At 47.5% G+C, this 27,194-nt stretch overlaps 1 protein-coding gene across 1 annotated transcript in view; it reads left to right on the forward strand.

The window, feature by feature from the left end:
• Positions 1 to 27,194, forward strand: part of CLN3 (CLN3 lysosomal/endosomal transmembrane protein, battenin) — a 550,496-nt gene that overhangs the window by 43,471 nt on the left and 479,831 nt on the right. Inside the window, exons 2-3 of the mRNA XM_085618893.1 lie at positions 92 to 161; positions 1,208 to 1,301. Of these exons, the coding sequence (XP_085475019.1) occupies positions 92 to 161; positions 1,208 to 1,301 (164 nt within the window). The remainder of the gene's footprint in view (positions 1 to 91; positions 162 to 1,207; positions 1,302 to 27,194) is intronic.

Here is a 27,194-nt window from a genome sequence, read left to right on the forward strand (position 1 = left end):
GAGAAACACCATAGAAATAAGAGTGGATAAGAGGGTGTGTTGGATATTTGGCCAGCATGTGTTTATTTACTTCTTTCTTCTTCTGCTGCAGATGAGGCGGACCGGCCTCCTCCAGTTTCCCCAAGCAGAGGCTCCCACTGGAGAAATTCAGTTGGGTTTTGGTAAGCCTCTTCATTTTATCTTTAGATATGTAGACCAATGCCACCCCACCTTAACACAAATATGCTTGTCACACTTTTATGTCCTTGTTGGCATACATGTTTACAGCTGATCAATTGCTAATATACCTATACCAAACCCTGTTAACGAAATGCTTGTATAAGTACAGTTGCTTACCGTCAGACATACGCATACACCTGCAGCCCCACACAAATTGATGCATACATAGATGGTGCGTACATGCTAACATCCACAAATTTACTGATGCATGCTAACACTCATTTATGTTATAACGCAATTTCAAGCACTTAAATATGTATATGATTGCTTGCAAAATATCTACAAGTGTTCAACTACATATCAAAATAAACGTGCATTTACCGTCAAAGACGTACCCATGCATGAAACACTTATTGTACCTGTGTGTACCTGTAAAATTCCAAAGTGTTATTGCACTAATAGATGCCCACAAATATTAATACATGCCATAATGTATTCAGGACTCTCAAATGGCACACATTTTCCTTCATCTGTTTTGCCCTGTAAGCACATCTACAGTTTTGTCTAGAAAATGAAAAAATAAAAACCCACCACTTTTTCACATGCATCAATCCTTTGCATGCCGAAGCACGTGTGTATCTTTGTATATGGTAATGCCCAGGAATGCATATTTGTTCATCACAATATACATAATTTCTTACATTTTACTGCCCATGCAGTTACGAAAGCACATTCATTCCCATTTTTGCTAAAACATATAGATGTATTATGGATGAGAACATGCTTGTATGTACCTTGAACATGCTTTCACATACACACCTTAAGGGTATGTTATCTTTTATTACCCTGCACTCTTGTGGACTGTTGCACATGCACACATACTCCCACTCAAGTAGCAAATGTGTTCTTAAATAGACTTTTATGCCTCTGTCTCCCTTTCCGCTTGAATTACCTCAGCTTTCCTCTTGTCTACCTCAGCTTTGTTCTTGTTCTTCATTTGCTGGTAATGCTCTACATTCCTTCTCTCTGTCCTTTTCCCCCTCTACAGGCTTCTGGGTCTCTGTAATAATTTTGCCTACGTGATCATGCTTAGCGCAGCTCATGACATCCTCCAAAAGCAGGAAACAAATGGAACCACCCTAGTGAGTATACCATTTTCCGGTGCAGACAGTGGCGGGTGGCAAGTACTGCGATTGGAGAAGCGGGCAAATGGGTGGGTGCTTAAAACAAATACATAACAGAAATAAAATAAATGCATGAATGAAAGAAATAAATAAAAAGTTACTTACCGTGCTTGCTGCAGACATGTCCTCCTCGCTTCTGTCCTCCTCTTCCCTTAACCAATCCTGGTGCTGCTCTCAGGCTGTTAACCAGCATGAGAGAAGCACCAGGCTTGGAAGGAGCAGCCACTCTCGGTGCTCCAGAGGGCACTAGAGGCCTGTGCAGGCTCTTAACCCAGCTGGGTTGAGAGGTTTATAGTGTGTATCGGCTGGCCAAATTGACATGCACACTATAAACTAGTGCTCACGCAGCCCACCAATGCTGCCCCTCGGTTCAGGGCGGGGCTGTCGAAAAAAAAGAATGCTAATTGTTAGGCTTGGCACCATTGGCGTGGGTCTCCCTTCCATTTTTTTGCTGTTGCCTCCTGTGTTTTTGCTGGTCTAGAGGCTTTGGGCACTTTGCCACTGCTATTCAGTGCCAAAGTGCAAGTGCTCCCTATTGTAAATTGTTGTAACGGATTATTGACTCCATGAGTGGCTATTTAATTTACTTGTCAGACCCTAGTACAGTGCATCATGTGTGCCCAGGGCCTGTAAATCAAATGCTGCTGGTGGGCTTGCAGCACTGGTTGTGCCACCCACAGAAGCAGCTTGTAAAATGTTGCTCAGGCCTGCCATTGCACAGCCTGTGTGCAGTCTGGGACTGCCATGTCGACTGGGCAAGTGCACCCACTTGCCAGTCCCTAAGCCTTCCCTTTTCTACATATTAGTCACCCCTAAGGTAGGCCCACGGTACTCCTGTGGGCAGGGCGCATTGTATGTTAAAGGTAGGACATGCCCTGATGTGTGTGGCATGTCCTGATAGTGAATTACAGCCAATTTCATTTGTCACTATTGCAAGGCTACCTGTTCCCATAGAACCGAATGGGCAGTTTGATTATAACATCTCATAATCCTAACTGATCCAGGGAACAAGGTAGACAAGCATTTGCAATGCAATAGGTCTCACATTTGAGAGTTTAAGCTGTTGGCATTGTAAATGAGAGTGGATTTTGTTTATCTGTTTAAAAACCTCACATAACTAAATGGCATTGTCATTTTCAATGCCAATAGCTCAAACTCTCGTAAATGCGAGACCTATTGCATTGCAAATGCTTGTTTTCCAACTGGGAGAGAACTGGCACCACAGACAATTTGTAAGGAAAGAAGCAACACAGACAACCGGAGGGTAGGGGATAGGAGATAAGAAGCAACACAGACAAGGATGATCGAGGGAAAAAGAAAATAGCACATCAATCACAGCACAAGAAGCGGAAGGACAGTAAACCAGATGAAGTAATCGTTTCGTGATCTTTATTTCGACTTCATAGAGTCATAAAAGAAATACAATACAAATAAGACCAAATCTTTACACAATAAGTAAACATTTTGGAAAAGTAAAGAAAGTTACATCATCTACAGAAATATTTCCCAAAAATAAGAACTTCATATATGGCAAATAACATTTCATTTTGTCAAAAAAGTTCTTCTAATATTCCACACAGCAGCTAAATACTTGCTGACAGCAAATACAGTTAGAGGGGATAAATCAGATTTAATTAATCGGTAGGCATCCAAATGATGCCTAAAACCCCAATTTCTGCAAATGGGAATAATCCACTTTTTCCTAGATTTAGCATAGGATGGGCAAAAGAACATTAGATGGATATCATTCTCCAGCTCTTCAATACAGGCTGGACAATTTTTAGAAGTAGGTGGGTGCCAACTGCTAGTAAGGCCTCTAATTGGCAAAGCATTATGTCTCCATTGGAGAAATAGTTTCCTGAGACCAATGGGGTTAATATCATCCAGGACTGTCTCCAGTTTATAGTAATCCTTCACTGTTAAAAATGTAGTAGACATTATCCCCAGTGTATCACTTGCTAGAGATGCAGTCAAATTGCGATCATGGTACAATGTAACCAAATCTTTGCGGGATATAGTACTACAGGCCACTTGCGGGTTTGCCCACAAGGCCGATAAACCCAACCTTATTAATTCGTCCTTTATATATTTAAGCCATGGAATTTTCCGTACAGCTGTATGTTGATATAATTCCATGAATTCACACCGGTAACTCGAGAGTTCGCGGGTTACCCAAAGTCGCCTCCAGAAAGTTAGGGGCTTCACACCTAATTCCTCCTTTACTGATCTTAATCCCAGATCAAGCCTGAGGGGGAGAAGTGGTGAGCTCAATGGTAGAGCGGCCAAGTTCCGTATGAACTTGTTTTCCGTAGCAACAATTTCAGGGGCACAATTATGGCCCCACAATTCACCCCCATATGTTACTGCCCCGCGCGCCTGCATTTTGTAAATTTCAAGTGGCGGACCAATGGGATGTGTCATGGATTTATTCCATAAATTTATAATGCCCCCCACCTTTTGGGTTAACTTTAAATTTGATTTTGTCTGGTGATGAGACCAAGTCAACTTTTCATTCAAGGTCAATCCCAAATACTCGAAAGTGTGAACTCTCTCAAGACTGACACCATGACTAACCGGGTTAGGACGAGATGACTTAGGGGGGTTAAAGATCATGAATTTTGTTTTAGCCGTGTTGATCTCTAGCCCCCGATCAGAACAAAAAGAGACAAAACCATCCAAGACTCGTTGGACGCCCATAGGAGTCTTGGCGAGTAGCAGGGTATCATCGACAAACATAATAGCCGAGATCCCTGTACCAGCGAGTCTTGGAGCGTCTCTGTTTGGGACCTCGTTCAAATAGGAGATTAGCCCGTTTACATTGAGGCAAAACAGGGTCTGTCGCAGCCTGGAATCCTCGGAATCGTACGTTGCTTTTATGGTCCACCTCTCGACACCACCACGGTCTGGTTTGTAGTCACAGACTCCATGGAGTGGTCAAGCGGGGGAAGGAAAGGATGGGGACAGCGGGGAGGGAGACCTGTAAACCAAAAGTACAAACACTTAGATATAATAAATACACATATCCTCAGGCATGTACGATCTTGTCTACCCTTATACTGTGAAGGCACCCATGACCTATGATTTTACCTGCAAAGGAAAAAAAGGCATCTGCATGTTTCATCAGCAGTTGGAAGAACCAGTTTTCATTAGTGGAACATTCACCGGATACTGTTAGATCACCCCTTGCGCCACTCCGGGCGCTGTTCTCACTGTTAAATTATAATGTCACACAATACGCCACTCCGGGCGTTAAACACACTGGAAATGAATAAGGTCACACAATACGCCTCTCCTGGCGCTATGCACACTGGACTTGAATAATGTCACACAATACGCCACTCCGGGCGTTAAACAAACTGGAAATGAATAAGGTCACACAATACGCTTCTCCTGGCGCTATGCACACTGGACTTGAATAATGTCACACAATACGCCTCTCCTGGCGCTCTGCACAATTGAAATGAATACAGTCTCACAATACGCCTCTCCTGGCGCTATGCCCACTGGAAATGAATAATGTCACACACTCCAGTAAATCACAGGTATGAGGTAAGTGACCCGCGGGGCAGGAGCCACTGCGCGTTCCACTTTCTGCTCCGGGGAAGGAATCCCCAGCCGGGGCTTCCCAAGAGTAATCACCCACGCCAACCTCCCGCAAGAATCCGGACAAGGATTCCGCCAACGGGAGCATAAGCGTTATCAAGACTTTGCCGCTTCCACTGCGAAGCACTGCCACAATAGCATACGAGATACCTCAAGATTGGTGCTACTGCACCCTTACCGGACCGTTGGCAGCTAGTGCTCCTCAGCGTCTGGAGTAACCGGCACCGGCATGGAGTGCTCAGCCCCGGAAATACCTTCCTTGCGCGTCGCGCTGACGTCATCGACGCGCCTCCGCCGGGGCTCATGGGAAGTGTAGTTCTGAGACCGGTCGGAACGGGAACCTCCTGCGGCGCCTCGTCAGTGTCTTCCGACGTGGCTCCTGACAGTACATCCCTCTCCTGAAGAACACTGACAGAGGCAAGGTTTGTGAGGGAAACGATTGTGAAACATCCGCACATATCTAGGAGCGTGGACGGCACTAGCAGGTTCCCATGAATTTTCTTCTTCACCATAGCCTTTCCAAGCGACCAGATACCACAACCGGGTGCGGTGGATCTTTGAATCTAGTATGCCTCGTACTTCATGCTCAACCTCCCCATCCACCAGAACGGGGGCTGGGACTTTATGCGCCCCTGATTTCGCTGGTTTAAGTAGGGAAATGTGAAATGCCGGATGTATACGAAGGGAAGAGGGCAGATTTAGCTTCACTACCACAGGATTGATTAGCTTCGTTACTCTATATGGGCCAATGTAGCGTGGATTGAAGATACTGTATCTTTTAAACCTGATGTTCTTGGTAGATAGCCATACATAATCGCCTATTTTGTATGAGGGACCCTCCCGTCTATGCTTATCTGCCTGTGTTTTGTACTGTCTTTTGGCTTTTAGCAATTTTTGCGTACCCTTTGTAATGTTGTTTGGATGTGAGTTATCCTTTCCCGTACCTCGGGCACCTTCTTTGGGCCCACAGGATGCTGGAAGGGAGAAAAGTCAGGATGAAAACCATAAGTGCAGTAAAAAGGCGTGTGTTTTATGGATCTATGCATGGCGCTATTATACGCAACTTCCGCTAGCCAGAGCTGTTCGACCCAGGATTCGGTGGCCACCTCCCCGTAACATCTGAGGTATTGTTTGAGGGTCTGATTGACCCGTTCTGTCTGGCCATCGGTTTGGGGATGGAAGCTAGTGGACAGGTTGGATGTGATCTTAAGGGCCGAACACCATGATTTCCAAAAGTGTGCAGTGAATTGGGCCCCCCTATCCGAAATTACCACGTGCGGCAATCCGTGCAGACGGACCACATTATGCAGCAACAGGGATGCCAATTCTCCGGCTGTCGGTATCTTTTTGCAGGCTATGAAGTGAGCTAACTTGGTCAAATAGTCCACCACAACCAGGATTACTGTGTGCCCTTTGTCTGGAGGCATCCCGACCACAAAGTCCAGGGATATTTGTTTCCAGGGGATGCTTGGCGTAGGAAGAGGGTGTAGGAGACCCACCGGTCGAGCGTGGGTGGTTTTCATTTGACAACACACCGTACATTCACCCACCCAAGTTCTTACGTCCTTCCTGACTGTGGGCCACCAGAATTGTCGCAGGATTCGCTCTCTGGTTTTTTCGATGCCATTATGTCCTGCACTGGGTAAGGAATGACACCAGTTGAATACTTGCTTTCTCAAGCGAAGAATAGGTACCAGTATTTGGTTTCCTCGTACGGGGACCCCCCCTTTTAATGACCACTCCTTGTTATTACCCAACCATTCCTTCCATTTGGCTTGGGAAATGTTGAGTGCGATGCTCTTAAGGAATTGTTCCGTGACTGTGGCGTTGATCACGTTCTTGGGATTAACGATGGCATTCTTTGCTGGCGTTTCTGGATTGTCGGGAGAGGATTGGCGACTGAGCGCGTCTGCCTTTTTGTTTTCACTTCCAGGGCGGAACGTTACGATAAAGTTATACTCCGCAAAGAATAGCATCCAACGAAGCTGACGGGGAGACAGGTGTCTGGCTGCTGCCATGAATTGCAGATTGCGATGATCCGTAAAAACGGTAACCACGTTTTTGGAACCCATCAGGTACTGTCTCCACTCCTGGAACGCATTCTTGATGGCTAACAATTCCTTCTCCGCTATCGTATAATTACGCTCTGCAGGGTTCAACTTTCGTGACATAAAGGCCACCGGGTGCATTTGCCCCGTCTCTAGGTGTCGCTGTGAAAGGACTGCTCCTACCGCATATTCTGAAGCGTCCGCTTCTACGATGTATGGTAGGTCGGGATCGGCGTGTCTCAACACCGGGGCGGAGGTAAAGGCCTCTTTTAAGGCTTCAAATCCCTGTTGGGCTTCCTCGTTCCATTGAAATACCACCTTCTTCTGTAATAGGCGCGAAAGGGGAGCGGCCAATTTGGAAAATTGATTGATAAACCGACGATAAAAATTGGCAAAGCCCAGGAAGCATTGTATGTCCCGAACCGTCTTTGGAATTGGCCAATCTTTCACTGCTTGGATTTTTCTGGTGGACATTTCCTGCCCGGAAGGGGTTAGCATTACTCCAAGGAACTCCACGGTGGTGACACTGAACTCGCATTTGCTGATCTTGCAGAACAGTAGGTGATCGCGTAGAGCCTGCAGTATGGTTCTTACATGCGCTCGATGTAGTCCTATAGATGAAGAATAGATCAAGATGTCATCTATATATACCACCACGAAACGATCCAGGAATTCCCGCAGAACATCATTCAGGAAATATTGGAAGGCGGCAGGTGCGTTGCAGAGTCCAAAAGGCATGACCCGGTACTCATACAGCCCGTACCGGGTCTTAAACGCCGTCTTCCACTCATCTCCCTGTCGCATTCGTACCAGATGATACGCCCCTTTTAGGTCTAAACGGGTATAAATCACGGCTTTTTGGACTTGTTCCAACAGGACAGGGATGAGCGGCAGCGGGTACCGATTCTTCACGGTGATGGCATTAAGGGCGCGAAAATCCACACAGGCGCGTAACTCGCCGTTGGCCTTGGGTATGAAAAACAACGGGGACGCTGCCGGGGATTTGGATACCCGAATGAACCCTAAGGCTAAATATTTATCCAGGTATTCTCGGAGGTGGAGGTTCTCGGGTTCAGTCAGGGCGTACACTCTTCCTGTCGGGACCACAGCCCCAGGCAATAGGTCTATTTGGCAGTCATATTGTCTGTGGGGAGGTAGGGTTTCGGCCAAGGTTTCATTAAACACATCCTCGTAATCCTTGTAGTCGTCGGGTAGTGTCACTGGATGTTCCGCCGCTGTCGCGATGTGGTGTTTTTCCGTCTCCATGGTTGCCGGGAGAACGGGGATGGACTTGCAATGCCGTTGGCAGTAATCGGATGTGAAGGTCAGAGTTTGTTTTTCCCAATCCACCAAAGGGTTGTGCTTCTTCAGCCAAGGTAGGCCTAGGATAAGTCCATACTGCGGCGCGGAGATAACATTGAAGACCAGTCTTTCCAGATGGTCCTTCCCATGGAGAACTTCCACTTCTTTGGTGCAGAACCTAATGGGACCCGCCTCCAAACGTCTCCCATCCACTGCGTACACTGCTTCAGGTAGAGTCTTCTCGAGTAGTTCAAGGCCTATTTCCACCGCGTGCTCGTGATCGATGAAGCACCCTGTTGCTCCAGAGTCCAGCATAGCTTGCACCTGCCTCCACCTGCCTTGGATCAGAAGCTCTAGCGTCAGGAAATAGTGTTCTTTCCCACTAAGATGGTACCTGTCTAATGAAGGGATGTACGTTTTGCTTGACGAAGTCCCTTCGTTCATCCTCAAGCTTGTTCGTTTCCCGCCGTTGATAAGGAGTTGACTGGAACTGACCTTCGGGTGTCTGGACGGGCAAATTTTGTTCTCAAAGAGCACTCCCGAATAAAATGACCCTTCTTTCCGCAATAGATACAAAGGCCTGTCTTTCTACGGTGTTCTCTCTCCTCAGTGGTGAGTGAGGCCCGCACCGATCCGATATCCATGGGTTCAGGTTTATTAAGGGAGTGGGTTTCTCCACGATAGGTTGGATCATATCGAGGGGGCACGCGCTCCTTCTTCTTGCGATCCCCTTTCCGGTCGCTCAGGCGATGATCCAACCGCAATGTAAGATTTATTAAGTCTTCACACGAAGTAGGTTGGGGGTCTATCTGGGCCAAAACATCTTTCATTTCGTCCCTAAGCCCTTGCTGGAACAGGGCCGCTCGTTTGGATTCCGGCCAGTCGGTCTCTGCAACCAACCTTCGAAAGTCATTGAGGTATGAGATGAGATCTCGGTTGCCCTGTCGCAACTCCAATAGGTCTCTGTCTGCTGAATTCGTGGCGGCCCTGCGATTAAAGGTTTTCTCGAAGGCACTGAGAAAAGAGTCCCAATCGTAAAGCAGAGGGTCATCGCTCTTCACTAAAGGTACGGCCCATTGTGCTGCATCCCCTGCCAAGTATGAGAGAAGGAATGCCACCCGGGCATGGTTGGTAGCGAAGGCTTTGGCCTTGCATGTGAAGTGTAACATCACTTGGGTTAAGAATACTTGGACCTTGCTACTGTCCCCGTAATATCTCTCCGGTGGGGCCAGGGAAATGGGAGTTGGCATTTCCACTACTACAGGAGTGGGATGGGATCCGTGAGAAATGCCAGCACTAAAAGGGTTTCGCTGCATTCTATCTACTACTACATGTAGTGCAGCGGTTTCTGCTCTAGCGGCCGAGAGTTCTGTCTGCATTAGGGCTAGCGCGGCCATGACGTTGTCCATAGTGGCCATACTCAATGTGCGATCGGGAGGATACGTATACGTGGGCCGGTTACTCTGTCGCAGCCTGGAATCCTCGGAATCGTACGTTGCTTTTATGGTCCACCTCTCGACACCACCACGGTCTGGTTTGTAGTCACAGACTCCATGGAGTGGTCAAGCGGGGGAAGGAAAGGATGGGGACAGCGGGGAGGGAGACCTGTAAACCAAAAGTACAAACACTTAGATATAATAAATACACATATCCTCAGGCATGTACGATCTTGTCTACCCTTATACTGTGAAGGCACCCATGACCTATGATTTTACCTGCAAAGGAAAAAAAGGCATCTGCATGTTTCATCAGCAGTTGGAAGAACCAGTTTTCATTAGTGGAACATTCACCGGATACTGTTAGATCACCCCTTGCGCCACTCCGGGCGCTGTTCTCACTGTTAAATTATAATGTCACACAATACGCCACTCCGGGCGTTAAACACACTGGAAATGAATAAGGTCACACAATACGCCTCTCCTGGCGCTATGCACACTGGACTTGAATAATGTCACACAATACGCCACTCCGGGCGTTAAACAAACTGGAAATGAATAAGGTCACACAATACGCTTCTCCTGGCGCTATGCACACTGGACTTGAATAATGTCACACAATACGCCTCTCCTGGCGCTCTGCACAATTGAAATGAATACAGTCACACAATACGCCTCTCCTGGCGCTATGCCCACTGGAAATGAATAATGTCACACACTCCAGTAAATCACAGGTATGAGGTAAGTGACCCGCGGGGCAGGAGCCACTGCGCGTTCCACTTTCTGCTCCGGGGAAGGAATCCCCAGCCGGGGCTTCCCAAGAGTAATCACCCACGCCAACCTCCCGCAAGAATCCGGACAAGGATTCCGCCAACGGGAGCATAAGCGTTATCAAGACTTTGTCGCTTCCACTGCGAAGCACTGCCACAATAGCATACGAGATACCTCAAGATTGGTGCTACTGCACCCTTACCGGACCGTTGGCAGCTAGTGCTCCTCAGCGTCTGGAGTAACCGGCACCGGCATGGAGTGCTCAGCCCCGGAAATACCTTCCTTGCGCGTCGCGCTGACGTCATCGACGCGCCTCCGCCGGGGCTCATGGGAAGTGTAGTTCTGAGACCGGTCGGAACGGGAACCTCCTGCGGCGCCTCGTCAGTGTCTTCCGACGTGGCTCCTGACAGGGTCGGTGCCAAAACACACCCCTGCCTTACCCCCCTTTCAACGGGAAAACTAGATGATAGATCTCCTTCTCTCCCGCATCTGACCCTTGCAAAGTTATTAGTGTGGAGACGCACTATAATCTGCAAAAGAGGTGCTGGGACGCCTATTTCCTGCAACACGGTCCAGAGTTTCCTGCGTGGGACCAAATCGAAGGCCGCACGCAGGTCAACAAAAACAGTATAGAGAGAACCCCCCTCCACCTTAACTGTCTTCCAGAAGAGCATACTCAATCTAAAGATCTGGTCAGTTGTTGAGACGCTCTTTCTGAATCCCGCCTGGTAATGACTCAGAATCTCCGATTCCTCCATCCAGTCCAAAAGACGGTCTAGAATTAGCCTTGCAAAGAGTTTCTGAGCAACATCTATAAGGCTAATAGGCCTATAATTACCGGGCAGCAAAGGTGACCCCTTTTTGAAAATAGGGACAACTTCTGCGCCCAGCCATGTAGAGGGAACTGGCATACCCCCGGCAATTGCATTAAATATTGTTGTAAGGTAAGGCGCCCAGACTCTGGGTTCATGTTTATACAAATCACCAGGAACCCCATCCAACCCAGGTGCTTTGCCCGCGGGAAGCATAGATATGGCGCGTTGAACCTCACTCAGGGCAAAGATAACCTGGTCTAGACCAGCAGCATCGCACAGAAGAGGCTCAGACATAATGGGGTCCAAACAGGAATAGTCCCCCCTATAGAGGGTACTAAAGTGTTCTTCCCATATTTCAGGGGCAATATTTGGTTTTACTGCTGCATCAGGTTCATCTGTGCCGGTAGACACAATCAACCAGAATCTCCGCGAATCTCTAGCCTGAAGGGCAGATGTTAACCTAACCCAGTTTTCTGTAGCCCACTCAAGCTTGGCATAATGTATTAAATTCCAATAAATTTGTCTCTTGTATTGGATAACATCCCTGCTAGCTTTCTTTTTTAGTGCATCCAGCAGGTCACTCTTAGCCGAACTACATGCCCTGTTATACCATTGGTACCGTCTACATGTCCTTTTCGTACAGGGGACTATTGGATTAAATATATCAGCTAGGCTGATAAATAGTACTTTATTAACATCAGCCAATTTTCCATAGAAATTAGGGAAAGAATGCTGCTCCATTAGAATAAGTACATCGTTCAGTGCTGGGCCAACCCTAGCATACACTTGAGATAGTTCCCCTGGATTACCAGCCAATTTAGCCCATTAACTCTGCGTTTATTGTTGGTCAAAATAGCTCTGTTTGATGCCACAGATTTGGGTAGTGGCAGGGAATCACCAGGGCACAGACCTAGTAGAGAAACATCCAATATCAGGGGATTATGGTCACTCTCCCCCCCTGCATACCACCTCAAAGTCAGAGACTCTGTTCCACTCCTCACACTGGACAAAAATATAGTCAAGTCTGGCCTCCCTCCCTGGTTTATTATACGTTGGCCTTGAGGGATTGTCAGAAATTGTTCGACCATTACAGGCCCTAATCGAATGGGCCATCGTTAGGGAGGTGATTTGAACGGCCAGGGGGGCCCAAGACCTTACCATTGGGCCTACCACATGTGGGATGTGCCATATTTCATCCTCCTCTTGATTTATTTGGTCCACCAGCCCCTGAAGAGGTTCGAAATGGGAGTTAAGATCACCAGCTATAACAAACATTGTACCCTCGGGGATCTTAGTTAAAACATTTGATAAAACATCAATAACCCCAGATTCCACACATAAATTCACAGGTCTAGAATACATGTTAATCACCGCTAGCTTAATGCCTGTCCGCCAATCCAATAACAAGCAGAGAACATCATCAGACCCTGTTTCTAGAATCCTGGCACTACAGCCCAAATGGGTAGCAACCCAGATGGTTAAACCTCCTGAAGGGCGACCTCTACCTCCCCACATGGCCGGAATAGAAAAGGAAGCAAACCCGATACGAAAGTATTCTTGCCTTGCCCTTGTTTCTAGGAAACAACATATGTGGTGGAGGTCTATGAAAGAGCCCCATACAGGGCAGGTAGGCTTGTTGGCGAGACCAGCTATATTCCACGAAAGGATTTTGTATATAGATGAAGGATTTGTGGTAACATCAGATTTTTTACGCGCAAGGGGTTCACTAGAATTCATCAAAGAGGTTGGGAGGGTATCGGGAAGGGCACAACGGGGAGACTGTAGCATGGGAAAAGACACAACCTCAATAGGGGGATTGGAAATAGCATCCTCTCGACTCAGTCAGTCAACCTCTTCAAGGCAGCCGTACCTATTGGTACACGAGTAATCGCCACGTGTGGGCACAACAAAACGAGTGTGCCTCTGTCTTCTGCTAATTGAAGTGGATCCGACCCTAGTCCAGTTTTCGGCATCCTCGGACTGGGTAAAGATATTTGTTGGCGGATAGAAAAAAGACAGTGGGAGGGATTTGATGGAGGTACCTCCCATATTACCCAGCCAATTACAGATGTATGATACAGTCTGGGGATTGCTAAAATTCACCAAAATACAGTCGCCCTTAATTTTCTTTATAGTGCTTCCTAACCAGGGAACCCTCCTAACCATACAAACCTCAGAACTTATATTTGGGGGGAGAGGCCTATGCGTATTTAGCCAACTAATCACTTTGTTTTTGAGAGAGGCATAGCTGTCTAAGGCGGGATTAACAAGCTCTGGAACACCACTTAAAATTGTAACTTAGGGCGATGCTTCAGGAGGAAGATTGATTACATTTTTCCATCTTGCACTGACCACTTCTTGATGGATACGGTCACCTGAATCCCTAGAAGTTTCCCCTACTTCTGTTGGGTTGGGTTTAGATACACGCATAGGACTCCTTAACGAAGTGAGTAATTGACTTTGAGCAGGTAGAGGGATAGGAGAAATAGGAAGAGAAGAGTTAGATATGGATGGTAATAATCTAGATGGAATAGGTTCAGTTCTAACAGAGAGGTTTGTCGCAGCTACAGGTTTAGAAGAAGGAGGGAGCAGAGAATCACCCGTATTCTTCACGGGCACATTATAGGTTTTACCACTACTCCCCAAGGAATTAGCTGTAGCTGCTATAACCCTCTCTATTTCTTTTAACCTTACATCGATGGTATCAAACCTAGCCATCAGGGGGGTGAGGAATCCCTTCAGGACATTATTTAGAGTATTTATAAGACAAATGTTCCCCCCTTCGGACCCTTCTCCCAAATTTGGGGGAGGCAACGGAGGCTGGGATTGGGAAGGGGTTATCACTCGGGTTAGTTTAGGTGTTACCTTGGGATCTGGAGCTGGACTGGTAACCGTTACAGGTGGTATACTTAATACATTTATATGAGAGCAGTCCAATCTCGCTTTTTTCCCCCGTTTGGAGTTCCCCTCTCGTTTTCTTTTGGGGACTGCACCCTGGTGTAGCGCTTGAGCACGAATCGACCTGGGATTACTCCTTAGGTCAGATGATATTTCAAGCGTAGGAGGGGGTATACACTCAGGGATAGATTGGAGTGTATCTCTACGTGAGGAAGTGCTAGACCTGAGATCTTGGAGAACCGTATCAATTGTTTGATCGATACTATCCATGAGAGCTGTATGTGAGTCATCCAAATTAGAAGGGGACCTGACAGATGCTAGTAAACCCAACGAAGACCTTCTAGTACTAGTAATCCTGTCGGACAGACGCCTTTCTAGCATATTCAGTTCGCTTTCTACAACAGAGTTTGCCCTAATAATAAAACTATCCAGAGTACCAGCAACCATAGATTGTACTTTTGTAGGTTTACTTCGGGTGTCCATGATAGGAAGCGTCTAACGTCGCAGCAGGAGCGAAGTAGAAGAGTCAAGAGAGGGGCCCGACCCGGTCTTGTCCGTGCTTGAATGGGCTTAAACGGGCCCGCCCTTTGCCCGGGCTTCGCCCCGGCCTGCGCCCCGCACGCGTCCCGCTCACGCGATGGTAGGCGTGAGTAATATAGCGGAAAGAGGTGGAGCCAGGAAGAGGACCCAGGTGCGGTGAGGAAAGACCTGGCAAAGCACACTGGTCCTCTCAGTCCCCGCAACGATGGCAGCCTTGGAAGGTATGTAGCGCTATGAAGTATGCCCAGTCAGCTCCTCCGGGGCAGTTGCGAGTTAAAAGAATTTAAAACCGAGAATGTCCTCGCCTACGAGCGGCTCCCGCGAAGCGGGGGCCGCGAGGCGTTATGTAGCCGAAGTTAATGAGAGGTGGAGTCAGGAAGAGGACCCAGGTGCGGTGAGCAAAGACCTGGCAAAGCACACTGGTCCTCGCAGTCCCAGCAACGATGGCAGCCTTGGGAGGTATGTAGCGCTATGAAGTATGCCCAGTCAGCTCCTCCAGGGCAGTTGCGAGTTAAAAGAATTTAAAACAGAGAATGTCCTCGCCTACGAGCGGCACCCCAATGATGAAGTAATCAGTGATTGAAGATCCATGCTCCACATGAAGGACAAGAAAGTGAAGCTGGCATATGCTGGCCAATTAGGAGGCAGCAAATAGGAGTGGCAATGAAGTCAATGATTGGTAGGCAATGGGCGGGCTTCAAGTCCCTTGTTGTACACAATCTCTTGCAAGCAACAGCACATGCGCACTGCCTTAGTCCAGAAGTTAAAAGACAACATATGCTTAGGTGGCAGTAATGAGCATACACACGAGAAAAACCTTAAAATTGCAGCAAAGCCCCCTATTATGCTGCCGCTCAAAGTCCGCACGCTTGTTCACTCGCATGCACTCTCACCGTGAAGTAAAACTTGACACATTCAGTTTCAAAACGTCAGAGCTTGAGTTTAATTCACAACCTAGAACAGTCAAATCATTAATAACACATGACATTCTGCAAGTATAAACAAACAGTTGCATATCAGTCAGTATGCCAGGAAGCAACACACATTGTAGAGACATGAACACCGAAGCCTTAAACAGGCGGATAACTGTGATCAAGCCTTTCTAGCTCGCTCGCCAAGACTGACAAGATTAATGTGAGCAACTCTGAGGTAGAGCTCGAACGAAAAAGATCTATAGGACCACCTTATGTTCAAGGGGAAAGATTTGCAGCATTGGCCTAGTGCATGCAGGCAATTCGGGAGATCAGTAGGTCCACATCGAGGTACGGCACAGAAGATCATGTCCCAAATATAATTTGACAAAACTATTCATGTCCCAAATATTGTTTAAATATTACCCCAAGGGAGTTAATAGAAAATCTACACCCAAGCCACAATATTTATGCCTGATAATATATTTGTTATCGATCTTTTGACATAAACCCAGATTTATATGAAACTGGTGGTTTGGAGGAAGAAAATAGGGCCCACAACCAGAAAAGTGGGGGTAGGGCCATTAGACCAAAAGGACTTAGCTAATTTGCTTAGAGGATGGGGTGAGTTATGGGGCATTTTAGTGTGTGCAGCTTAATTAAGCAGATAAAGCAAAGGGCTTTATAAAGAGTGCCCTGGGGGCATAGTTGGAATGTATTCCACCCGATAAAATCTGACAAATTCCGCATTTATCGGGTGCGACAAATTGCACATATTCGCACTTTTCGGGCAATAATATTGATTTTGGTGCACGGCCCGGTAAACACCAACCAAACCTTTCATCCCTATCAAATATCCGCAGTTTGACCTGCAAAAATGAGAGGGTGCAAGCTCTCTTGCACCCTGTAACTACTGAGCGCGATAAACAGCGCACCACTTATGATGGAGATTCTCGCACGATCTGTTTTTGTTGGTGCAGTGAACACAATTGCTACAGACCTGTTTCAATCAGGGTGATTTTTACATTCTGTGTTTGAAAATACCACTTTTAGAAAGTAGGTATTTTCTTGCCTAACCATCCAGTATGCCTCTGCGAGGTTTGTGTATTCCATGTCTGGTTTGTGAGTGACAGGGGGCTGGAGAGGGCCTTGGCTCCAGCAGTCTGATGGGTCGGGCTGGGCTGAATAGGACCTGCATTGAATAGAGAGTAGGGATAGGAGAGTTCCTTTCACTTGCCTGAACCTTCATAGAATAGAGAGTAGGGGGCGGAGACTTCCTTTCAGCTACCTGGGCCAAGTCTGCTTTCAACAATGCTGTCTCCGCCTCCTGCCAGGAAGCTGCACCAGGGAGGACAGAACTGGTTTTGGCTGGGCACAGGCACCCTCTGCCTTCAGAGAACAGAGGATTTTGCAGTATAAATATTGGGGCCCAGACCCCAGAACTTTAGAACACTTCTGGGAATCAAGACGAACCTTATGCCAAGGTGAGCAACCAAAGAAGCTGAAGGAGGAAACTGCCCCTGTGCTGTTTGCTGTTTGGGGGTTGGCCTGCAGTGGTTACTTATTGCCAAGAAAAGGACAAAAAGAACTTTTGTGTGTATTTGTACTATCTTGAGGAAGATCTCCAAGGGCTTGACGTTTAGCTTGCCTCCTGTTCTGAAGTCTCAGGGACACAAAGACTTCACCACCAGCCCCCCCTGAATTGCCTTGCTGGGAATTCTACCTGCAGTGAGGTGCCTGCTGTTGTTTTGGGCTCTCTGGAAACTGCATGTCGCTGGGAGCTGGCAGCGCGACGCAACGAGGTAGAAGAGTGTCGCCGCTGCAGCAGTTGCCGTCGCATCGCCTAGGAAGCGTGTCACCGCTGCCGCTGTTCTCCGTTGCTTCGCCGAAGAAGCGTGTCGCATCACCGGAGAAGCGTACCACCACCGCAGAGGTTGCCGTCGCATCACCGGAGAAGCGTGTCACAGGGCCTGTCATGGCTTCAAAGTTCATTGATTTCACCGCACGGTCCTTGGGCGAGCACACATCGCGTTCACGTTGTCGCATCGCATCAAAGACGCCACACATGTTAATGGAAATAGGATTCTACCTATAAATGTACCACCTAAGTTTAACAGGAAATCTTTAATAGAAGAAAGTTTCCTCCCAATCTTTTCCCAAACACTTTCAACCTCCAGTGGTGTAATTTCCTCATGCAATTCAGTTATATTTTTAATGTAGATCTTTAGATCTTTACTTTCGTCCGGAATGTAAGTACAACAATGTTGAACTTTCAGCATTCCACAGACTCCACCCTCTTTTGCCAATATTATATCAAGGGCAAGTCGATTTTGCATTACCATGGCACGCATGGCAACCATTTCAGTATTTACCAATAAAAATCCTCCAGCGGTGCTTGTTGACAAGCGATCCACTACTGTTGATAGTTTTTCTAATTTTGTGTGCATTCAGAGATATTCCCACTGTTGGTATCAATGCGCCAAAAATGTCTCCCACAGTTTCTGACTAAGATTCTCTTTTTCTACGTGTTAGTAGACTACCTAACTTATGTACACCATCTTCTCCTCTTTCCATGTGGAATATCATTGGGAAAACCAGACCTACATAAGATGTGCCATACCAATGGTCTGGCAACCGATAATATGCCTTGTTCACGCAGATAAAATATAACAATCTGAGCTTATGAAATGTTATTCGCATCTAACTTGTAGGAGTACTTGAGTAGAAATCTTTTAGGTACTGCTGAGCTGCCCTTGGGTGAAGTAATGACAGCCACCATTATCTCGCCGTCTATCCTCGTTTTTTGTGATTTTTTGTGATTGCAGCGTGCTTACAGCCCTCTTTGCGGCTTCATGAGCCAATGAATTCCCTTCAACGTGAATGCCATCACGTTGATGACTCAATGTGTGTATCACGTGAGCCCATGGTAGTTTGTTTTTCAACTCAACTACTTGTTCCCATAGCATTTATTGTGCCACCTCTTGCATCTTTAAACCCTTCCCAATGATGTAAGTACTCAATGTACGACAGTACACAGTAAAAGGAATCACACACAATTAGTTTGGGGAATTCGTGATCCGTATTTACAAGTGCCAGTATCAGTGCTTTTAGTTCTGCTAACTGAGCCGTGCAGTCTCCTACAGATTGCGTTTCATTGCAACTTGGATGGAACTTTCCATCCTGCATGTGACCTTTAACGATTGCACATGCTGCGCTGTATTGTTGCTTACTCCCTATGGCCGGTTGAGCAGATCCGTCAGTGTAAATAATATATTCATTATGATCTAGAGACAAGACTTCATTTGGTAGAGGATATTCTTGTTCGTATTGCAGAAATGCTTGTGTTTATAGACTTGGATCAAATCTGTATTCAACATCCTTTGCAGTAAGAGAATTAGTCCATTGTATCTATCTCGGATGTAAGGCTTTTGCATTTGGAATTCTAGCCTTCGTAACAACCTCTAAGGCTGGTACTGGAGTTACGAAAATTATGTGCTTTCCCTGAGCCAGTGCTCTTTCTCTTGCTACAGCAGTCTGAACATCTGTCAGTATTTTTTCTGTTGAAGTGAAACGCATTTCTGCGTTTGTGTACAGTTGTGATTTGTATGCAATTGGTACTGTTTCGCCTTCATTGAAGGTTAAGTATGTGTACCCGCATTGACCTACTATTATTCTTATCACTAAGTTGCTTACGTTTACGCGTGTCCGTAAGTGTTTGGAAGCAGTCATGTCTTCTTGTAATGAACGTAGGATGTTTGAGTGTTCCTGTGTCCAATGTCTAACTGCAAAATCAGGTTTTATTAAGTCGTAGAAAGGTTTTATTCTTTTTTTTTTTTTTTAACCTTTTATTTATATTTTTAATCTTAGAACAGAACAGTATAGCTGGACATCCACATTACAGTTACAGTAGATCGAAATATAATTCCATATACATTCTTCTGATTAGCAGGACAATGATCATGTCAAACATATATTGTTCGAGGCTGCTATCAATTCAGATCCGTACCCGATACATGGATACCTAAAAGAATACTAATAAGGCTTAGGAGTCCATCGTCCATCATTAGTAGAGCTGATCATTAGTACCATATCCTCACACAGCCACAGGAGGGGAGCACCACCCACCCAGAAGGGGAGTGCCAGGGCTCCAGAAGAATCCACACATTCCACACATCGCTTATGAGCCACCGGCAGTGGAGAAGTCTATGTCCCCCGCCCCCTGCTGAAGGAGGAAGGTCTGAAGCGGACCCCAGATGTCCCTGGGTCAGGAGGCAAGCGGCTGTGTCTCAGCATAGACCGAAAGCTGTTCCTGACAGTATAAAAGATCTGTTAACCACTCCTTAAACTTAGGGTCTCGTCCTCTGCCCCACCGTTAAGCCACCCTGAGCTTGGCCAGCAACAAAGCCACCGTACAAAATTTCCTGTACTTATTGGGTATTTGTGCAGTATAGCCCAGCATCGCTATCAGTGGATCCCTCACAAGTGTACTATCTGTCATTTTGTCGAGGGCGTCATAGACCTGCATCCAATAAGTCCACACCGTCGGGCATTCCCACGCCAAATGCATAACCCCCCCCCTGTCCGGCCACACCTTTCACACCTATCATTATCGGACAACTTCAATCGACATTTTTTGGCAGGTGTAAAATATAGACGCTACAAGAATCTATAATGTATCGCCTTCAGTCTACAGCTAGCAGAAATTTGCTGAGTTTGTGTGCAGCAATACAACCATTGTGCGTCCGTCACTTCCCGTCCTAGCTCCTCACTCCAAGATTTACGCGCCAGGCTATTGGCACCCTTTTGCTGTGTCCGTATGCTCCTATATATACCCGATACCAAATGCTTACCATCCGAAGAAGTTAGCATGAAGTGCAACAAGACAAAATTCTTCGGTTCTCGAGGGAAGTCAGGAAGAACCGCCTTCATCCCCTGCCGCAAGCGCACATATAAAAATACATCTAAGGGCGTAGGCTGTGTTGCCTGGAACATGTGCTCGAGATATCGAAACACACCTTCGTGGAATAGGTCCCCCCATGTAGCGATATGCAGTCGCTGGCACATATTGCTAAATCCTTTTTCCTGCAACAACGCCATATCTGGGTGATATACGAGCGGGAGACGCGAGGAATACAACAAAGGGGGTGACTGAAGTAGACGTACCATACGCCTCCATGCGTCTACCGTGCTGGTGACCGTTGTGGGTGGTGTCCCACACGCGCTTGCGGGTGCATGAATACAGCCATTGAGTGGAATTGGATGTGCAAGCCAATCCTCAGCAGCCACCTGCGGCATATAAGCTGTAGGTCGCAGCCAATGGTATGCGAAATGGGCTTGCACACATACATAATACACCTCAAAATCTGTGATATCAAAACCACCTTGGTCATACGGCTTCGTAAGTACTGACCATTGAAGTCGTGACTGCTTGCCTCTCCAGAGTAACCGTATCAGTTCAGTACGCAGGGTTCTGAAAAAGAACGGCCCAGGATGATAGGGAATATTAAGGAACAAGTAAAGAAATTGGGGAAGGACTATCATTTTGATAAGGGAAGCTTTACCTGCAAATGATAAGGGCAACGATATCCAACGCGTGACATTACTGGCCAATCGTGTGATGGCCACCCCATACTTCAATCGTAAAGTGTCTTCCTTATCTCGAGTCACCTGTATGCGAGATAGCGGAGGTCAGAGTCGCACCACTCAAGCGGGAAGTCCGCCCGGAACCGAGGAACCGCAGACGTAAGAGGAAATATCTGCGACTTCCTCCAATTAATATGAACACCGGACATTCTACCAAAGACCAGAAATTCCCTTAACAAGGGATTAATATTTTGTTGGGGATCTCCGACGTATAAAGTAACATCATCAGCGTACAGTGATATGAGAAGCTGACGCTGATAGCACCGAAAAGCCTTATGCTGATGTTTCTGGCGTATCCGACATGCCAGCGGCTCAATCGCAAAAGCGAACAGTAGTGGAGATAGCGGGCACCCCTGCCGGGTGCCCCGTGATATAGAAAATGCAGGGGATATGTGCCCATTTATCAACACCTTTGCAGTGGGTTGATAATACAGCAATTGTATCCATGAAATGAATAATTTGGGGAAACCCATCTTCTGTAGCACACCGAATAAGTAGTCCCACTCCACAGAATCAAAGGACTTGGTGGCATCTAAAAATACGGTAGCAAGTGGGAAGTCCAGTGCTACAGTCTGTACCAGCGAGAACAAAGTGCGCAAGTTATGGTTAGTGGCCCGACCAGGGACAAAACCAGATTGGTAAGGGAGAACAATCCTGTCCATCAATAGCGATAAGCGATTAGCCAAAACCTTGGCCAGAATCTTGGTATCGCAATTTATGAGCGATAGCGGTCTAAAGGAATCACAGGAGCTGCGGGGTTTGCCCGGTTTCAAAAGTGATGTTATCAATACTTCCCTCATCGAGGGCGGGAGTATGCCGACCTCCAGAGACTCCTCGAAGACCTCTTTGAGTACTGGTGCCATAATGTCTATGTAACTCTTATAAAATTCCGCGGGAAAGCCATCCAATTCAGACGCCCTCCCGTTCTGCAAGGACATAATTGCATCCCTGATCTCATCAATCTCAAACGGTGCACTCAAGAATTCCCTGAGCCAACATAATGCAACATCCCCCATAAATACATCCAGGTCCACCGTTCCCTGGCGCTGCGAGGTATATAATGTAGCATAGTGCGAGGTGAATGCGTCAAGGATTCAAAGAGTATCCTGACAGAGCAGACCCCCAGGCTTCTCTATTTCTAATACTTGCGTGTTAAAATGCAGACACTGTGTAATTTCGGCCAAGGCCTTCCCAGGACGCTCTCCCTCGCCATACCTACGAGCCACCCAATATCGTCCTTTCAATTTAACCTCCCTAGCAGCAGTGTCTTCGTACTCAGATAGCTTTTCCCTGAAATCTTCGTGTATCTGACCTGCTTCTCCTCGCACCATTCGGTCCTCCAGCCCCTTCAGATCCCGCTCGAGTTTCTTAGGTGTGCGTTGTATATCATGTAGGACGCTGAAACTTTTGGAAATACAGTACCCCCGGATAGTGGCCTTAAATGCCTCCCATATAACCTCCATGCTATCTACTGACCCTTTGTTATGAAGAAAAAAATCACGTATTTCTTCCCCAAGCTCAGATTAAAAAACTTGGTCTAAAAGGACGTTCGGCTGCATCCGCCAAGTAGGTCTGGGTCTGTCGTAGCCAGGAAAGACAAGCGTAAGGCTTACAGGGCAGTGGTCTGAGTAGGTTCTGGCCAGATGTGTGACACTGCAAATGCTAGTTCCCAACCCCCTCGATAGCAAGCAGTAGTCGAGCCTAGCGCATGTTCCAGTGCAGGAGGTAAAATGAGTCCCTTCCATCACCTGTGTATGAGTGTGACGCCACCCGTCTATTAAACCTCCCTCCTCCATAATACCCTGCAGCATCTCCCAAGACCTAGTGTAATGGTATGCTGCTGTAGTATGGGTTAACCACTCCCTATGTACAACGCTAAGTTAGCATAACCTTGTCGGCTGTTAGAAAGCCAGCTTGCCGCTTCTGCTGCTTTTGCACGCGACACTGTTGTTACATGTTATTCATTCGAGAACTGCTGACTCGACTTTGCTTCACATGAGAACCGTCTGTTGTTTAACATCCTTAACAGTGAGTAGTGACCTTGGTCTGTACACCGTGTAAAGAACGAGTCTGGGTCACTAGACGGTGCAGGTTGTTGTGTTCAGGTTGATCGTACCACTTCTTAGCCATAACATACATACAGCTGCCAATACTTGAAAGACGAGTCCTTTAATATTGCAGAGCAGCATGTTTTCACATTCATTCGAAACGAAGAGCTGTTGCAGGAGAGAGTCTAGCTGATCCTGTGATGTGATTCCACTAAGCTGATCCATAAGGTATGGGGTCCCCCATGCAAGCCTAAGAGGCCTTCTATTAGTCTAATAATAACCTATTAGTTGCTAGAGAAAGGAGGGTGGTTGCTTTCCACGGTCATTATTATTATGATTGCTCCTTTCATTTTCTATAGTATTGTAACAATGCTGATGGTTCTGATCTTAACCATTTGTCTGCTTGTGTTAGCCAAAGTACTGCATCTTAGGACGCAAGGTTTATAAAATAAACTCTTTAAACTTTACCGTGTCTTTGTTATTCTGTTGTGGACTGATATATAGATACCAACAGGTATTTCGGATTCCCACCACTCCTGAGAATATCTAAGTCGCTTGTTCTGGGTTGTCTATACATTGGGACTGCTGAGCTAAATCTCGGATAACGAATGGGACACTAAGCTAGTCGGATAGGGGTTCTTGGTTCTGAGGGGAGTTTCTGGTACACCACAATTCTCTGAGGTCCTGGTTTCCTGCGCATAGTTCTGTGCATAAGCAGAATCCCCGCAACACTGCAGGATTGGACCTGTCCTGCGTAGGATTCAAGGCAACATTGAAGTCTCCCCCCCCCCCTCCCCCCCAAATAATGTGAGTAGATCCCAGAGCTACGATTTTCCCCCATAGGTTAATAAAGAACTCAGGCATTTCAACATTGGGGCCGTAACAATTTGCGATCGTCACCGAGTCTCTACCCAGTCTTCCCCAGGCATCCACATATCTCCCTTGTGGGTCCTCCATTGTGCCAGCCAGCACAAAAGGCGTCTGTTTTTTAACCAGTATTACCGTGCCACGTGCATAGGATGAGTAAGATGAAAAGACCCTGACACTCGCCCATTTGGAAGCAAAGGTATTAGGGGAACGTGGATTTATGTGCGTTTCTTGTAGCATTGCCACTTGGACTCGCTGCCTGTCCATATAAGCCAGTATCTTTCTGCATTTTCTGGGATCTCCTAACCCCCTAACATTCCAGGATAGGACCCTCAAGACCGAGTCTTCCTCCTGCGCCGCCATAGCATCTTATTTCACAATAACAACTCTGCAGCATGAAGTGACACCACATATAACTGAGACATGCATCATTTGTTCCTGTTACATAACAGATGTCCGTGAAGTCCAAGCTGTAAAGCGCCCCTTCCCCCCTCCCCCCACCCACTGAAGCATCCCAACTATGCCAGTATCATTCAACCCTCCCCCCCCACCAAAAAACCAATCAAACATACTTATCATGACAGACTCAGTCCAATAAGGAGCTGGTCTAAAAAGAAGTAAACAACCAACCCAAAAGTGACAAAAAAACAGGGGGACACCCATTAGGGGGATAGCACTACTGGGTGACCCACGAGTACCTCTCACCCATCCAGGAGACCTGCAGCACCAAGCAAGTCCCCACTGTTTATTATGTCCGTGTCCTGTCCAACTGCGTTATCGCCAGTATAAGTTCCAGTTCACAGTGGTGGCAGCGGACCCCGCATCATTTGCGGTTCCAACATGACTATGCTGCAGACGCCGCACCTCCCCAAAGCTTTCTCTCACTAATTTCGGGGGCTGTCATTCCACATCCTCCAGGGACGCTGTTGAAGGGCCACCACGCTCAGATGGTACACTCTTTCGCTTTTTTAGTGTCTTGAGAAAGTCTTCCACCTGCTGCGGCTTCGTGTATATCATTTGAGTACCCTGGTGAGTGACTGGGAGGCGCGTAGGATACAGTAGGGCATAATCAATCTGAGCCTGTCTCAGTTTCTGTTTGACTGCAATGAATTTACGCCGCTCCTCCTGCACATGTGTGGTGAAATCAGGAAAAATAGCAAAGAACACCCCATTATAATTCAGTTGCTTTTTCTCCCTGGCCACTCGTAAGACTGCATCCCTATCTCTATAATTTAGTCGTCGCGCGATGACGGGCCTAGGCGTGCTCCCAGGGGGAGGTCGTGGGCCGAGGGTGCGGTGAGCCCTCTCCACAATGAAGTGGGAAGACGGGGATTCCGCACCAGTCACCACAGTAAGCAACTGTTCGACGTATGTCTCCATCTGTCCCGTATTTGTACTTTCTGGTATGCCCAATAAGCGAACATTATTACGTCTGCTGCGCGCATCTATATCCTCATTCTTAACAGCTATAAGCTTCATAAGCTTATCCATCTGATTCAACGTGCTTTGCATTTGGGTCGTAGTGTCTTCGGTCTCTGAAATTCTCTACTCCGCTTCTTTTAGACGCGTTTCATGGCCATCGATCTTGTGGGCAATAGCATCCATACGATTAGAGAGCGTGTCCATCTTCTCCGCCATCGTTGCGAACCCCTGCCTCGCTTCTGATAGGATCGAATTCACGTCGCCACTGGGCCCATCATGCTTATCGTGTGGGATCTCTTCTACTCCGTTCTCTACCTCTGCTACCTGTTGTCGAGCACCCTTCTTGGCCTCGAAGGTAAGTCTCTGTTGGCGCGCGTCTGACTTTCCCATCCCGTAGCTGGCAGCCGGAAACAGGCACAACAGTAGGGTTGCTACAACTAGTAATATGGTCCGGTGATCCCACTCTCAGGCTCAGTCTGGCTCACAATCTTCCGTTATTGTTATAAATCAGAGCTGTAGTCAGTAGATCTCCGCTGGGAGCCTTCCCCATAGGCCGCCACCAATTGTGTCAGACAGCGCTGCAAGGCCCGATCCGGCCCGTGCACCATATCACCATCCGTGCCACCAAGGGCTCAAAACCATGAAGGGGTAGTATGCGCCTCACTTCACGGAAGGGGCGCTCCCAGCCTCTCTTGCCAATCCACTTGAGGCGCTCCTCACTCCAAGTACCCTGGGTGCCAACCGTCCACCGCCACCCCAGGCCACCAGCCCTCTCCCACCTTCAAGCAGCCAAGTGTGCCCGCTCCAGGCGCTTCTTTAACAGCGTGGCCGCAGAGCGGCGGGGTCGAAAAGCAGAGCAAGGGAATTCCCATCAGAGAAAATAATGCCAGGACCCAGCAGCACCAGAGCCGATTTGACACCGCCGATCACACAGTCACCAGTATATAGACTGTGCCTGCCCTTTGACTGTAGTCACTGTCCATACAATGTTCATGCCCTGAATAGCGCCGATACCTGCATCCGCCTTAAGGGCCCCTCTCCTCGCAGCCACCACCAGCCACCGTCCGCTGCCCAAGGCCTCCGCATGCAGTCAATCAGTAGTACGCCTCCTTGCCCTCACGCAGTGCGCCAGAATTTCTTGCCAGCATCAACAATCGTAGTAGCGGGGGGGTCCGTGCGATGCCGACAGCCACATCCGACGCTTCGTTAATATCGATGCAGCGGGTGACGAACGTCTGGCCCGCTGCCCACGTGGGATCCTCGGCACTCGCGTGCCCTCCGCAGCCCAGTTGCAGCACCAGGACTCTCTGAGGGAGCCCCCGCTCAGCGCATCATCCCGTCCACTGCCGCTGCAAATCACGCCATGCCCCGCTGCAAATAGCACCGATCGTGCGCCAGCCTCTTATCCTCCTCCTCATGTAGGTAGCGGGAACACAGCAACAGCAGGATAAAGGATAAAGGAAGGATTGTATAGTCTGAGTGCGGGAGCCTCACCAAATGGCGGCCATTCCGCTCGTGCGCCACCTAGCGCCCCCAAGGTTTTATTC

This window comes from Triturus cristatus, chromosome 7 (assembly GCF_964204655.1).
Source record: "Triturus cristatus chromosome 7, aTriCri1.1, whole genome shotgun sequence".
NCBI classification, from domain to species: domain Eukaryota; kingdom Metazoa; phylum Chordata; class Amphibia; order Caudata; family Salamandridae; genus Triturus; species Triturus cristatus.